Below are 15,600 nucleotides of genomic sequence, written 5' to 3'. Positions count from 1 at the left end.
CTCCAGGTGCAGAACCGAGGGAGCACTGAAGTGTCAGAAGTGCCATCTTTCAGATGAGATGCCTGTCTGCTCTCTCGGGTGCATATAATGGGTCCCAAGGCCACTATTTTGAAGAAAATCAGGGGATTCTCCCTGGAACCCTGGCCAATGTTCACCCCTCAGTGCACAACACTAAAGTGGCTCACTGGTCATCGTCTCATTGGCACTAGTGGGAGTTTGATCTATGCAAATGAGCTGCCATGTTACCCACGTTAAAACAGACTACAATCCAAAAAGTACTCAGATAAAAGCAAAAAACTGCGGATGCTGGAAATCCAAAACAAAAATAAAAATACCTGGAAAAACTCAGCAGGTCTGACAGCATCTGCGGAGAGGAACATAGTTAACGTTTCAAGTCTGTATGACTCTTCAACAGAACTAAGTAAAAATAGAAAAGAGATGAAATATAAGCTGGTTTAAGGGGGGTGGGAGGCGGTGGTAGAGCTGGATAGAGGGCTAGTGATAGGTGGAGATAACCAAAAGATGTCATAGACAAAAGGACAAAGAGGACACCCTGCTGTAATGCCCATATGTCTGTCCTTGGCCTGCTGCATTGTTCCAGTGAAGCTCAACGCAAACTGGAGGAACAGCACCTCATCTTCCGACTAGGCACTTTACAGTCTTCCGGACGTAATATTGAGTTCAACAATTTTAGATCATGAACTCTCTCCTCCATCTCCACCCCCTTTCCGATCCCCCCTTTTTTCCAATAATTTATATAAATTTTTCTTTTCCCACCTATTTCCATTATTTTTAAATGTATTTCCATCCATTGTTTCATCTCTACCTTCTAAACTATTTCGATCCCTTCCCCCCACCCCACCCCCACTAGGGCTATCTGTACCTTGCTTGTCCTGCTTTCTACCCTTAATTAGCACATTCTTTAGATAATATCACCACCTTCAACACCTCTTTGTCCTTTTGTTTATGACATCTTTTGGCTATCTCCACCTATCACTGACCCTCTATCCAGCTCTACCTGTCCCACCCCGCCTTAAACCAGCTTATATTTCACCTCTTTTCTATTTTTACTTGGTTCTGATGAAGAGTCATACCGAATCGAAACGTTAACTGTGTTCCGCTCCGCAGATGCTGCCAGACCTGCTGAGTTTTTCCAGGTATTTTTATTTTTGTTTCCAAAAAGTGCTTCATTGGCTGTGAAGCACATTGGGATGTCCTGAGGTTGTGAAAAATGCTATATCGCATATTTCAGTGATATTATTTGAGGGATAAATATTGAATGAGGAGAAGTGGATATGGTTGCTGGTGAAAGACACTGTCAAAGAAAAGGATTTGGGAAGGATTTTGAAAGTCGGCGATTGAATGTCACCAGATGTTGAATTCAGCTGCCTGACTTACTCAACGGTTGCCATGGTTGTTGTGGTAACTAGTGGCCATACCAAGGGAACGTTCTCAGGCCCTATTCTTGCAGCACCCTGAAGCAACATTTACTCTTCATTGTTAGCGTACACACCGCTGATGTTTGAATTCACATTCTCTGAATTCTTTTACCAATTTTACTGTCATTATCAGGTTCATTGTGTCAACCCCCCCGGTCCACCTATTTCTCATCTCCACGCTGCCTCTTGAAAGCACAGCGTTAGTTTTCCAATGCACGCAGATGACACCCAGCTCTACCTCTCTCGTCTCCTCCACTGTTGGTAAAATTATCAGACTGCTGAAGCAAAATCCAGTACCAGAATGGAGCAGAAATTTTCTCCAGTTCAATTTTGGGAAGACTGAATTCATTTTTTTGACCGCAGATCCAAATTCTGTTCCCCAGCTACCGACTCCGCCGAACACAAGAAATAGGAGCAGGAGCAGACCCCACGGCCCATTGAGCCTGCTCTGCCATTCAGTACGATCGTGGCTGATCTTGGGCTTCAACTCCATTATCCCATTGACCCCAAGATGAGCATTGGACCACATATTCCCACCATCGCTAAGAGTGCCTCTCTCCATCTCCATGATATCACTTAATTTACCCCTGTCTCCGTTCGTCTGCTGCAGAAATCCTCATTCATGCCTTTGTTACCTCCAGACTTGACTATTCCAATGCACTCCTGGTTGGTGGCGCACATTCTACCCTCCATAAACTTGAGGTCATCCAAAGCTCTTCTGCCCATGTCTTAAACCCCATTCACCTATCACCCCTTTGTTCACTGATCTATATTGGGTCCCGGTTAAGCCTCAATTTTAAAATTCTCATCCTCCGCGGCCTCACCCCTCCTACCTCCATAATCTCGTCCAGCCCCACACAGCTCTGTGGGATATTCTGCACTCCTCTAATTCTGGCCCCTTGTGCATCCCCCCAATTTTAATTTCTCCACCATTGGTGACCCCCACCTTCAGGTGCCTGGGCCCCAAGTTTTGGAATTCCTTCCCTCCACCCAGGCCTGGTGCAATCACGAGGCAAACGAGGCAGTGGCCGAGAGTGGAAAATTTGGGGCGACGCAGTGAAAAACCGAGTGAACTAATTCATGAAACGACATAAGTAAACAAACAGGCTTCAACAATGGGAATGAAAAGTCAAAATCTACTGATTATACCTCCACACATACTGACATATATATCGATTTCCATGTATTTACATTGTGGTCTTTCCCACAATTTCATAGTATATTTCTCTTCCTTTTCATGTGACAGTTTTACAGATTTGTACATTTACATGATTATTCCAAAACTGCAAATCGGCAAATAATCTCAAAGAATGTAGTTTAATCTAGTCAACTCTGTAATGATTGTTGATTGTGTAAATTGTGCATAAAATCATCTGGTAATGGTTGCGGGAATGCACAGCATTACATCATGTGAGCCATATCACACATTATAACGTGCATTCCTTCTAGGACGTGTATCCCGTGAAAAGTGTTGAACGATGAGAATGTACAATCAGTATCATAATAGTCTCCTTTTTCACATCAGATACATCTGTAAAATTATAAATGCAGAGTTTGTATTCATACAATGCACAACATTCATTTTCAAAAGTTAATTTTTTGGGTGGTGGGGGGAGAGTGGTGCAAGGCTGAAAGTTCACCTGGGACACCTAACACTCCTTCACAGGCCCTGGCTACACCTCTTCACCTCTACCTGAGAAGACTCGCCTTAAAATCTACCCTTTGATCAAGCTTTTGGTCATAAGATCTAATGTCTCCCAATGTGGCTCAGTGTCTTGCTTTATTTTATGAAGGTCTCGTGAAGTGTCTTAGATGATTTGTTATGCTGTGGGCGCTATAAATATAAGTTGTTGTTGTTGTTGTTAAGAGCTGCAGTCCCATTAATCACCCACGGGGGGTGTCTTTGGCATTAGCAGCCATGCTGATGCGCAGCGCCACCAGCAGGTCTTCAGCAGTACTGCAACCTGGATACACAAGAATAACAACAACAGCATATAGCTATATAATGCCTTTAACGTACTAAATAATCCCAAAGCATTTCACAGGGATGTTATTTATCAAAATTAGACACTGACCCACATAAGGCACTTTTTGTGGTTTCCACTTCCATGTTAATACTCACACTATCATTCATCCTGCCTGTTCTTATTACCCTGCATTGCCTCCTCATTCTTGAACACCTCCCATTTCAAATTCTTTTCCTTGCATTTAAATCTCTCTTCTCACTTCACTTCTTGTAACTACACCCATAACTCCCACAAACTACACCATTTGGTTCAAGAAGGCAGCTCACCACCGCCTTCTCAAGGGCAATAAATGCTGGCCTAGCCTGCAAAGCCCACATCCTTTGAATGAATTTAAAAAAAAAGCTCTCTGTGCCTCTGACTGCAGCCTCTTGCACATCCTCCTCACCACCCTCCATTGGCGAATCTTCCTTCAAGCGTCTACACCCCAACTCTTAAATTCCCTAAACCCCTCCATCTCTCCAGCTTCCATTCCTCGTTTAGAACTCACCTCTTTGACTGAGAATCTGCTCTCTAGTCCTTGTCGCTCTTCCTTGCCTGTATCAGCTGTTCTTGGCTCTGAGTCACCAAGTTCTGGACCCAAGCCCCTCTCCAGAACTTGAGTACCAAAGTCAAGGCTGGTGCAGCATTGAGGGTGTCAAAGGTGCTATCTTTTGGATGAGGTATTTCTTTGAGATGTGCAGTGGTGGTGAAAATATAAATGCTACATAAATGCAAGTCTTCCTTGATTTTTCTTTCTTTTTAAACATTGGCGTCCATTCTCCCTTGGCTTTGTGATGTCCCCTTTGGATGTTTTTCTATGTTAAAGGTGCTATATCAATGCAACTTTGCCCAAGGAGACTGCAGATCGAAACTGATTTTCCTCTGTTTTTTTTTTAAATGTGTATTTCAGGAAGTGTTTCGCTCTCTCAAAGGATTAAAACTGCTGAAACTGGTGGCAGAGTCTTTCTCCAGGAAACTGAGCACTCCCACTGATTCATGGCTGATGGCTCTAAGCAAACCCAGCGAGGACGATAAACACCTCCTGATGATGCTGGCAAGTGATCGAGGTGATTGTCCAGTGACGTTCCCAACCCCATTGATTGCTGGCGCAGGAGAATCATAGGAGGGTACAACCCAGGAGAAGGCCGTTCAGCCCATCGAGCCTGTGTCAACCCTTTTGAGGTTCAGCAATCCTGTCCCCCTCCCTGCTTAGCTCTTTCCATCTTCAAATATTTGGCCAATTCCCTTTTGAAAGCTACGATTGAATCGTATCCTCCAGCCTATCAGGCAGCGCGTTCCAAATCCTAACCGCTCATTTTACAAAATAGATTTCCCTCATGTCACTGCTGCTTCTTTTGCCAAGCACCTTAAATCTGTGTCCTCTGGCCACTGACCCTTCAGCCATTGGAAACTCTTTGTTTATTTACTTTACGTAAAATATTCACGATTTTGAACATTCCCTGTCAAATCTCCTCTGTTGTAAGGAGGACAGCTCCAGCTTCCCCAGTTCATCCTGCAGTGTATCTGCAATCCCTCACCCTGGAACCACCAGCTTCCCCCAAGATTGCCAACCCTTCAGGGTTGCCTTGGAGTCTCCTGGAGTTGAAGATTGATGTCGAGGGTGTACAGTTGTGAGCAAAACCCTGGGAGAAAAATGATCGGGACATTTATAAAAAAAAAAAAATTGTGTGTTTTTTAAATAATTTCTTTGACATTTCCGCTTATTACCTTCACCAGTGAAGTTGGGTGGAGTTAATATTTTCATCCCGTTACTCTGTTTGTCTGTGAACAACATATCTCAAAAACCAGTGGATAGATCTCAATGAAACTTGGTACACAGATTGAGTATGGCCCAAGGAAGAACCGATTAACCTTTGGCGGATCCTAGAATTCTTTTTTGAAGGATCTGTTAACATTGTTAAAATCTGACAGGAGTAAAAGTGATCATAAAGCTAGTGAATTATCGTAAAAACTCAACTGGTTCTTCAAGGTGTTGTGAATATCTGGTTAATGGTTCATGTTAATATTGTAGATGTCATTTTTAGTTCTAGGAAGACTAAAGGTAAGTTAGTTAAAGCGCTGGGCTTTAGAGATTGCCAAAACAACTCAAGAAATGGCAGTTCAAAAGGTGACCCATGTTTGTTTAATAAAAACAGAGTAGAAGAGATAAAGCTGTATGCAGCAGGTGGGCTTACTTAGCTAAAGAGCTGGAGACTTGATGTCTGCAAAACTTGCAAGAAGAGCTGTTCAGAAAGATGTTTTTGTTTTGCAAGGTAGAGCTTAATTAGTTTGAAAGCATTCAGTAAACCCTAAACAATTGTAAAACCCATTTACTTCACCAGATCAAAGAAGAAATTGTAAATGAGGTATAATTAATCTAAAGATCAGTTTGAGGGCAGCCCAGAGTAGGCTACATTGTCATGGATGTGGGTGGAGCTTAGGAAGGTTCTCAGGTTTCAATTTATCAGGGTGTTTGCTGGAAAAGTTAGTTGCAGCTTGGTTCGGGTGTGTGTAGCATGCAGCTCACTGAGAGAATGACACTTAGATAGACTTGCACTGTAAGCAGAGTATAAAAAAACTAACTTCATCATTCACCGTGTGGAAAGCGGATGAGGCTTAATCTCAGTTTGAATCTTTTGAGGGAACAGAAGCTGGAAGATTGCCTAGTTTGAAGCTAGTGGAAGCATCTACAGTGGTCTCCACAGAGTCTTGTGCCAAAGAAAGCAACAAGCAGATTAGCTTGGAAGTATTGAAAATTAACCAGAACAAGGGACTGAGGCAGCCACAGTCAAGGAATGGGAAATGAAAGTTTTACCTCAGAGAATAGCTGGAGCAGAGGAGAATTCTCCAGAGGACTGTGGCACTTATGGATGGTCCCAACAGAAGTAAGTAATTAAGATCGAAGTGTCATATAAGAGAATGCTTGGGGGAAGTCAGAAGTAAACCTGAGTACATAACATTCCTAGTTATAAGCTATAGTGTTAATTTATTAGCATTTGCTTTGTTTAATTTGTTCTACATACAATAAAGTTTGTGCTTGGTTAAAAGAGAGTAGAATCCTGTGGCATAGTTCTATTGGGGTAAAACGAGGTATTCGGATTTCTCCTTAAATGTAAATGGTCCCTAACCGGTTCATAACAAAGAATAGAGACTGGCTGTCATAATAAGGTCTGGTCTATACGTGACTTCAAATCTACACCTGGTTGGATCTGAAGTGATCTAGAAAATCACTCAGGACAACCAGGGATGGGCAATAAATGCCAGCCTTGCCAGGAACACCCACTTCCCAAGATGTAGCTTGATTTGAACTCCCAACCAATGGATTGCTGGTCCAGTGCATTAACCATTACACCATCGTACTCGTTCCCACTGGCTGTGGGGTGGCTTGTGACTGACTGCTAGAGATTGGAAGCTTAAAGCAATTCTCTCGAGTGACCATTTAAGAATAAGATAGACTTGCTAAAGTCAGGTTGCAGGTGTAGAAACACGCTCTGGGAGAGCTTCTTAGTCAAACAAAACAAACTTTATTTACACGTGAGCTCCCATGGCTGCTTGTATCCAGACAGCCAATTTTTTCCTAGGAAACCCCCTCCCAAGAATTTATTCCCCCCCTCTCCCCCACCCCGTGCTAGCCACACATTGGTTGAACAAATCACGTGACCCCTACTCCATTGAACTGATCTTAAAGTGAGTGACAGTCATCACAGCAGACGTCGCCAAAGTTAACAATGAGGGACTGGGAGCCTGTTTGCTTCACAGGAGAAGGGTTATATATAGTTACAGCACAGGAAGAGGCCATTGGCTCCGTCGTATCTCTGGCAGTTCTTTGCCGGAGAATGCAAAATGAATTCCGTTGCTGCACTTTATCCCTGTCTCTCTGTGTTTTTCACTACTTCAAATATGTATCAAATTTTCCCTTAACCACTCCCTGTCGCATAACATTCCATGATCCAATAATGCTGTGCACAGCCTAACCTCCCCCTCTCCCCTGATCGTTTAAAATCAACTCCCTCATCACTCTCAGGGGAGGCACACGGGGAGAAAATTCAAAATGCTCTGTCAACCTTGTCTCCACTTGGCGTACTGTGCACCATTATGGTCTCTACCTCACAAGAAAAGCTGCAGAGGCACTCGAGTAAGTGCCGCAAAGATTTATAAGGCTGATATCGGAACTGAAGGTTGTAATGATCAGCAAAGGCTGAGCAGGCTGGAACTCTTTAAGACTGAGGGGTTGGGGTGGGGTGGGGAACCTGATGGAGGTCTTTAAAATTATAAGGGGGTTTGATAGGGCAAACATAGAGAAAATGTCTTCACTTGTCGGAGAGTCCAAAACCAGGGGCCACAAATATAAAATGGCCAAGATAAATCTGATAAGGTAGTCAGGAGAAACTTCCTGACCAGAGTGATGAGAATGTGGAACTTGCTATCACATGGAGGTGAACTGTATATAGTTGCATTTCAGGGGAAGAGAAAGGAATAAAAGATATATTGGTGGTCTAAGCAGAAGAGAGATAGGAAGAAGCTCAAGAGCTCAAGTGGAGCATAATCACCAACATCGACCAGTTGGGCTGAATGGCCTGTTTCTGTGCTGTAAAATCTAGGTGATTCTTCTATATAATATTCTTGTTCTAAATAATACATCCTTATTTTGTTAATCCAGGTACAATACCAGCAAAGGAGGTCCTTGCGATGCTAGGAGATGTGAAAGAAAACTTGAAAGAGGTAAGGCTTCACATACTCAACTGCCTCCAATAGGGAAATAAAGAGACATTTCTTAATTCAAGACTGTGGGACTTGCTACTGCAGGAAGTAGCTGAGGCAAATTACATAGACTTTTTTCAGAGAAAACTAGATGAACGGAAAAGGAGAAATGAGTAGATTATGTTCCTAGGGTTAGATGAGAAAGGATGGGAGGAGGTTCATGTACAACATAAACACCAGTATAGACCAGTTGGGCCAAATGGCCTGTTACTGTGCTGTACATTCAATGTAATTCTATATGCTGGCAGAATAGGCTCGAGGGGTTGATTGGCCTATTTATTGTGTTCCTATGTTCCTAATGATGGTCTCTTTGCAGATTGGTATCCACAACGTCACATCTGCCACAGGTTGCCAAGGGAGACCCAGCCAACCCCGTGGAGATTACGGGAAGCTCTTCATCGTGCTCGTTATCATTGGTTCAATCTGTGCCGTGATCATCGTCTCGGGCCTTGTCTATATCTGCTGGCAGCGACGGCTTCCAAAGTTGAAGAACATGGTCAGCGCTGTGCCAAAACCTCATGGTAGTAAATGGTAGCAGATGCTACGAATCCAAGCTATGAGGAAAGGTTGAGGGGAAAGTCAAGTTCTCTCTTGTTTGGGGAAGAGGCTTTGAGGTGACCAGCTCAAAAAGACTTCTTCAGGCTTTGAAATCCTAAACTTGATGATGCTCAGAACGTAGCATATTGGTAATGTTACTGGGCTAGTAACCTAGAGGGAGAGACTAATGATCCAGGGACATGAGTTCAAATCCCACAGTTGTAACTGGGAAATATAAATATAGCTAATTACTTGAATCTGGAATAAAAAGCTGGCTTCAGTAACAGTGGCCATGAAACTATTGGATTTTGGTTCACGAATGTCCTTCAGGGAAGGAAATCTGTTGTCCACACCCTGTCTGGCCTACATGTGACTCCAGACCCTTAGCAATGTGGTTGACTCTTAACTGCCCCCTGAGATGTCCTGGGGCAGCAAATGATAGCCTTGCCAGTGATATTCACTTTTAGTGTATCAATAAAAGAGGGTTGTGGGTTCAAGCGCCACTCCAGAGACTTGAGCATGTAACTTAGGGTGATGCCTCCAGGTGGACGCAGAAGGTCCTGTGGTACTATTTAAAGAGCTAGGCCATTCTCTTGGTGTCTTGGCCAGTGTTTATCCTTCAAATAATGCCAAAACACAGAGAATCTGGCCATTTATTACATTGCTGTTTGTGGGAGCTTGCTGTGCAGAATTTGGCTGCCATGGTTCTTACATTACAACAGTGACCACACTTCAAAGTACTTACTTGGGTGTAAAGCACCCTGGGACATCGTGACATGGTGAAAGGCACCATATAAAGACTAGGGGCTGGATTTTACAGCCCCCCCACCTCCCCACCCCCTCGCTGAGCGTGTTTTCGGGGCAGTGGGGATTAGCACGTAAAATATATCAGGTGGCTAGCTCACCAACCTCCCCCCACACCACCCTTGACCCAGTCCCCATAATATAGGAGGTGGGTAAAGTTCCCGCCTGGCCTTAGGCTTATTGAGACCCATAAGTGCCCAGTTATTACCCAATCAAGGTCCTCAATCCCCTTCCACTGCCACAATACACTGGGAAGGTGGGCAACAGTGGGAAGGCCTCTTCTCAACCAACTTGTTCATTTTTATTCATTTATGAGATGTGGGCTTCGTTGGCTGGGCCAGCATTTATTGCCCACCCCTATTTGCCCTTGAGAAGGTGATGGTGAGCTGCCTTCTTGAACCGCTGCAGTCCAGTGGTGTAGGTACACCCACAGTGCTGTTAGGGAGGGAGTTCCAGGATTTTGATTCAGTGACAGTGAAGGAACTGCGATATATTTCCAAGTCAGGATGGTGAGTGACTTGAAGGGAAATTTCCAGGTGGTGGTGTTCCCATGTGTCTGCTGCCTGTGTCGTTCTAAATGGTAGCGGTCATGGGTTTGCAGGTGCTGTCTAAGGAGGCTTGGTGAGTTACTGCAGTGCATCTTGTAGATGGCACACACTGCTGCTACTGTGCGTTGGTGGTGGAGGGAGTGAATGTTTGTAGCTAGGGTGCCAATCAAGCGGGCTGCTTTGTCCTGGACAGTGTCAAGCTTCTTGGGTGTTGTTGGAGCTGCAGTTGTCCAGGCACGTGGAGCGTATTCCATCACACTGCTGACCTGTGCCTTGTAGATGATGGACAGGCTTTAAGAGTCTGGAGGTGAGTTACTCGTCGCACGATTCCTAGCCTCTGACCAGCTCTTGTAGCCACAGTATTTATATGGCTGGTCCAGTGCAGTTTCTGGTCAATGGTAACCCCCAGGATGTTGATAGTGGGGGATTCAGTGAAGGTAATGCTGCTGAATTTCGAAGGGCGATGGTTAGATTCTCTCTTGTTGGAGATGGTCATTCCCTGGCTCTTGTGTGGCGTGAATGTTACTTGCCACTTGTCAGCCCAAACCTGGATATTGTCCGGGTCTTGCTGCATCTGTTTCAGTATCTGAGGAGTTGCAAATGGTGCAGAACACTGTGCAATCCTCAGTGAGCATCCCCACTTTTGATGGTTGGGCTGAGGACAATACCCTGAGGAAGTCCTGCAGTGATGCCCTGGAACTGAGATGATTGACCTCCCAACAACCACAACCATCTTCCTTTGTGCTAGATATGACTCCAACCAATGGCAAGCTTTCCCCCTAATTCCGAATCACTCCAATTTTGCTAGGGCTCCTCAACACCAACGCACTTGGTCAAGGGCAGTCACTCTCACCTCAACTCATGAGTTCAGCTCTTTTGTTCATGTTTGAACCAAGGCTGTAATGAGGTCAGGAACTGAGTGGCCCTGGCGGAACCCAAACTGGGCGTCACTGAGCAGGTTATCACTAAGCAAGTGCCGCTTGATAGCACTGTTGATGACCCTTCAATCACTTTACTGATGATAGACTGATGGGGCGGTAATTGGCTGGATTGGATTTGTCCTGTTTTTTATGTACAGGACATACCTGGGGCAATTTTCCACAACACCGAGTTGATGCTGGTTGTACTGGAACAGTTTGGCTAGGGGCGCAGCAAGTTCTGGAGCACATGTCTTCAGTACTATTGCTGGAATATTGTCAGGGCCCATAGCCTTTGCAGTATCCAGTGCCTTCAGCCACTTCTTAGTATCACGTGGAGTGAATCAAATTGATTGAATGATGCTGGGGACCTCCGGCTTGGCACTTCTGGCTGAAGATTGTAGCAAATGCTTCAGCCTTATCCTTTGCACTGATGTGCTGGGCTCCTCCATCATTGAGGATGGGGATATTTGTGCAGCCTCCTCCTCCAGTGAGTTGTTTAATTGTCCACCACCATTCATGACTGGATGTAGGGTGACTGCAGAGCATAGATTTGATTCATTGGTGTGGAATCGCTGAGCTCTGTCTTATCACTTGATGGTTATGCTGTTTGACATGCAAGTAGTCCTGTGTTATAGCTTCACCAGGTCGTTATTTCATTTTTAGGTATGCCTGGTGCTGCTCCTGGCATACCTTCTTGCACTCTTCATTGAACCAGGGTTGATCCCCAGGCTTGATGGTAATGGTAGAGTGGGGGATATACCGGGCCATGAGGTTACAGATTGTGTTCGAGTACAATCTACTAATGGCCCATAGCGCCTCATGGTTGTCCAGTCTTGAGTTTCTAGATACTTTCAAAATCTATCCCATTTAGCACGGTGGTAATGCCACACAATACGGTGGAGGGTATCCTCAGTGTGAAGATGGGACTTCGTCTCCACAAGGACTGTGTGGTGGTCACTCCTACCAATACTGTCACGGACAGATGCATCTGTGGCAGGCAGGTTGGTGAGGGTGAGGTCAAGTATGTTTTTCCCTCACCACCTGCCACACACCCAATCTAGCAGCTACGTCCTTTAGGACTTGGCCAGCTCGGTCTGTGGTGATGCTACCGAGTCACTTTTGCTGAAGGACATTGAAATCCCCCACGCAGAGTACATTCTGCACCATTTCCACCCTCAGTGCTTCCTCCAAAGTGTTCAACATGGAAGAGCACTGATTCATCAGCTGAGGGGGGTGGTTGTGGCAGTATATGGTAATCAGCAGGAGGTTTCCTTGCCCACGTTTGACCTGATTGCATGAGACTTCATGGGGTCGGGAGTCGATGTTGAGGACACATTCCGGACTGTACACCACTGTGCTGCCACCTCTGCTGGGTCTGGCCTGCCATTGGGACAGGACACACCCAGGGATGGTGATGACTGGGATATTATCTGTAAGGTATGATTCCGTGTGAATGACTGTGTCAGGCTGTTACTTGACTAGTCTGTGAGACAGCTCTCCCAATTTTGGCACCAGCCCCCAGATGTTAGTAAGGAGGACTTTGCAGGGTTGACAGGGCTGAGTTTGCTGTTGTCATTTTCGGTGGCCTAGGACAATGCTGGGTGGTCCGTTTGGCTTCATTCCTTTTAAGGACTTAATAAAACTGACTGACTTGCTGGGCCATTTCAGAGTCGACCACATTGCTGTGGGTCTGGAGTCACATATAGGCCAGACTAAGTAATGGCAGCAGATTTCTTTCCCTAAAGGATATTAGTGAATGGGATAGTACTTCCAACAATGGTTTCATGGCTGTTATTCAACTTTTAATTCCAGGCATTTATTGAATTCAAATTTCGCCATCTGCCGTGGTGGGATTTGAACCTAGGTCCCCAGGACATTACCCTGGGTCTCTGTATTACTAGTTCAATGACAATACCCCTATGCTAATGCCGCCTCTTAGGTGTTGGAGTAGGCTTGAAGCGTGAATGGCCTACTCATAATTTGTATTTACATTGCAGGAAGAAAGGAGGTACCCCTTTTGGGAGGATGGTGGGGCCTGCTTGTGCACATTGAGTGCAACCCCCCCTGCCCCTCCCCACTTCCGGCCTCCAAAACCAGCCCCCACGCCCACCCCCCCCCCCTCCCACCCCCCCTTGCCCCTCTTCCTAGGGTGCCGATCCCTGCCAACTCTAAAAGCTCAGGACCTACCTGGCTCTGCGATCCATTGAAGTTCTCCGAGGGGTGGTTGGGTGCGTGGGTGGGTTATGGGGGAAGGGGGTGGGCGTGGGGTGCAGGGGTGCTGCTTGCAGTCCTGGCGGTGTCCACTACTGAGTTCTGGCGCTGCTGGTACCGCTCGAGCTGCCGGCCAATTAAATTGGCCGGTAACTCCTGAGGGCGGGTTTCCTCTCACTGAGGGGGTGAATGTGTGACCCTCAGTTTGTTTACGCTGCCCCCCAGCGTATTGCACGGTGGCCTTTTTAAAAGACTGACTTTCCTCCCGGGGCTGGCGATCAAAACGCTGCCCTGTAAAATTCAGCTCAAGGTTTTTCTTTCACTTCATTACTGTTAATCAGTTTAACTTGGCCTTAATTCAGTTGCTTTTTTAGCTTTGGTTGTGCCCTACAAGTTGGGCCAGTCCCCTTCCCCTAGCTTTCCAAATTGTTGAAGTAATGGTAACTTCCATAAACCAGGAACTTTCCCATGGCTTTGCTCTTGTTTAATCGGAAGAAAAGCTATTTATTTCTTTTAGCTGAGCTCATTGAGGTAGAATAAAATGATTAGTGACTGACCCCACACTGCCACTAGTGGTGGGAAGACCGAATAGCAGGAATTGCAGTTAAAATTAATTTTAAGACAGTGGTCCTCCCCATATCACAGAAGTGTTACTAAATCATGACAAAAAGGCGCGGCAAAGTCTGAACGTACATAAGCAACAACAATTTCTTATATTTATGTAGCATCTTTAACATAGAATAGCAAATGGCCTGCTGACATTCACTTTCTTGGCTCGCTGGTGAAGAGTGGTCACTTGGGTTGAGGTACCAGCAGGTAGTCTGTGCAGATAAAACTTAGCCTCAGTGCAGCCAGAACCTTCAGGAGTGGAGAGGCTGACAGGATTAGGAGAGAAGAGAATAAAAAGATATAAAATATATTTTAGAAATTTTTACTATTAATTTTGAATGCTTCAAGTTTTATTCTTACTATGTTGATTATTTAATTTTCTTCCCACCAGTCCCATGGCGAGGAACTCCACTTTGTTGAGAATGGATGCCACGACAACCCGACCTTGGACATAACCATAGACAGCACGTCGGAGATGCAGGAGAAGAAGCCTAGTGTGAACGGCGATGCAGTGGAATGTTCTGGAGGCTGGAACGCACTCATCACCAAAGGATCAAAAGACGAACCTGACAGTTTTGAAGAAGACACCCACCTTTAAGCGCCTCCACCACTTCCGATTTAGTATAGAAGATATATTTTTTGATGGACCCCTGTACTTTGCACAGAGGCATCATTGCTGAATGATCTAATGCTGCGTTCTAAAGCTACAATACCCCTTTGCTTTGTGGCACCATCAGTCTGTGGTTCAACAAAACAAAAAAAAAACACCAAATGTGCACTAAAAGTGGGCCAGTGGAATTGTTTGGTGCATACCTTGAGTAGAACCATCTGAAAATAAAGGTTGCTGGTTCACCTAGTAACTGCTCACTTTCGATATGAGAATGAGCTGGCACAGTCAATCAAAGACATGATTCCTTTATTTCTGTGGCCCAAGTTTGAGTCCAGACCATTAATGAGATGTAAGGCTCCTAGGCATAACATCATGAGCAGTTCTTTCCTAATGCACAGTGCAGAATTGCTGGCTGTGAATCACTGGTCTATACAAAGGCTACAACGATGGCTGGAACTGCCAGAATTCATGAAGCATCAGTTTGGGGGTAGGGGGTGGAGGGGGTGGTGGGGGGGAGGGTGGGGGGAGTGGGGGGTGGGGAAGGTGGGACTACTTTTACTGAAGTTGAGGTTAAGACACATTGGCCTGGGTTTTCCCATTGTAACCCGTCAAGGTGAATGGTTTATTGGTGACATGACAAATTGATAGGCTTAAGTCATTGTCAGGCAGTATTCAAAGAGGTCCAGTCTGCTTCCTTGAGTGGTACCCGACCATGGGAAAGTTTTCAGTTGGCAGTGCTTTCTTACAATGGGAAATCATCCCATTCTCCATTTCTCTCCTTAGCAAACACAATACTCACCACATAAGAACAAAAAGGAAACTGCAAAGTCATTGTAGTAATCTCCTCAGGAGCCATGCATGATTATAAAGTACGTACATATTGAATTGGATTCAGGATTCCTCTTTGCCTTTTAACAGAGGTAGTATAACTGAGAGATTTATAACACCAGTAGGATAGAATACATACGGAAGCCAATAAACAGCATTTAGTGGGCTTAAAATAACAACGCACTGTAGTTTGCAGAGTTCATTAAAGTTTAGCTTTTATGGTGTAAGCAACTGCCTTATATGGTCTGAAATATGAATCTGACTTAGCCTTAAATGGTGGGATGGATGGAGCAGCATTGCCTGGTGAAACAGACTGGTTTGACATGG

At 45.1% G+C, this 15,600-nt stretch overlaps 1 protein-coding gene across 5 annotated transcripts in view; it reads left to right on the top strand.

Annotated features, from left to right (window-relative positions):
• podxl2 (podocalyxin-like 2) overlaps positions 1-14,925 on the top strand; it is a 60,944-nt gene extending 46,019 nt beyond the window's left edge. For 4 of the 5 annotated variants that reach the window (XM_041192141.1, XM_041192140.1, XM_041192145.1 and 1 more), the window contains 4 exons: positions 4,356-4,512; positions 8,106-8,167; positions 8,523-8,702; positions 14,227-14,925. In XM_041192141.1, coding sequence (XP_041048075.1) covers positions 4,356-4,512; positions 8,106-8,167; positions 8,523-8,702; positions 14,227-14,433 — 606 coding nt within the window. In that variant the 3' untranslated portion in view covers positions 14,434-14,925. Of the gene's footprint in view, positions 1-4,355; positions 4,513-8,105; positions 8,168-8,522; positions 8,728-14,226 lie in introns of all 5 variants that reach the window. The other variant, XM_041192142.1, reaches the window with a different exon arrangement.
• The last annotated feature ends 675 nt before the right edge of the window (positions 14,926-15,600 follow it).

This window comes from Carcharodon carcharias, chromosome 7 (assembly GCF_017639515.1).
Source record: "Carcharodon carcharias isolate sCarCar2 chromosome 7, sCarCar2.pri, whole genome shotgun sequence".
Lineage (NCBI taxonomy): Eukaryota > Metazoa > Chordata > Chondrichthyes > Lamniformes > Lamnidae > Carcharodon > Carcharodon carcharias.
This window is presented reverse-complemented; position numbering and strand designations above follow the sequence as displayed.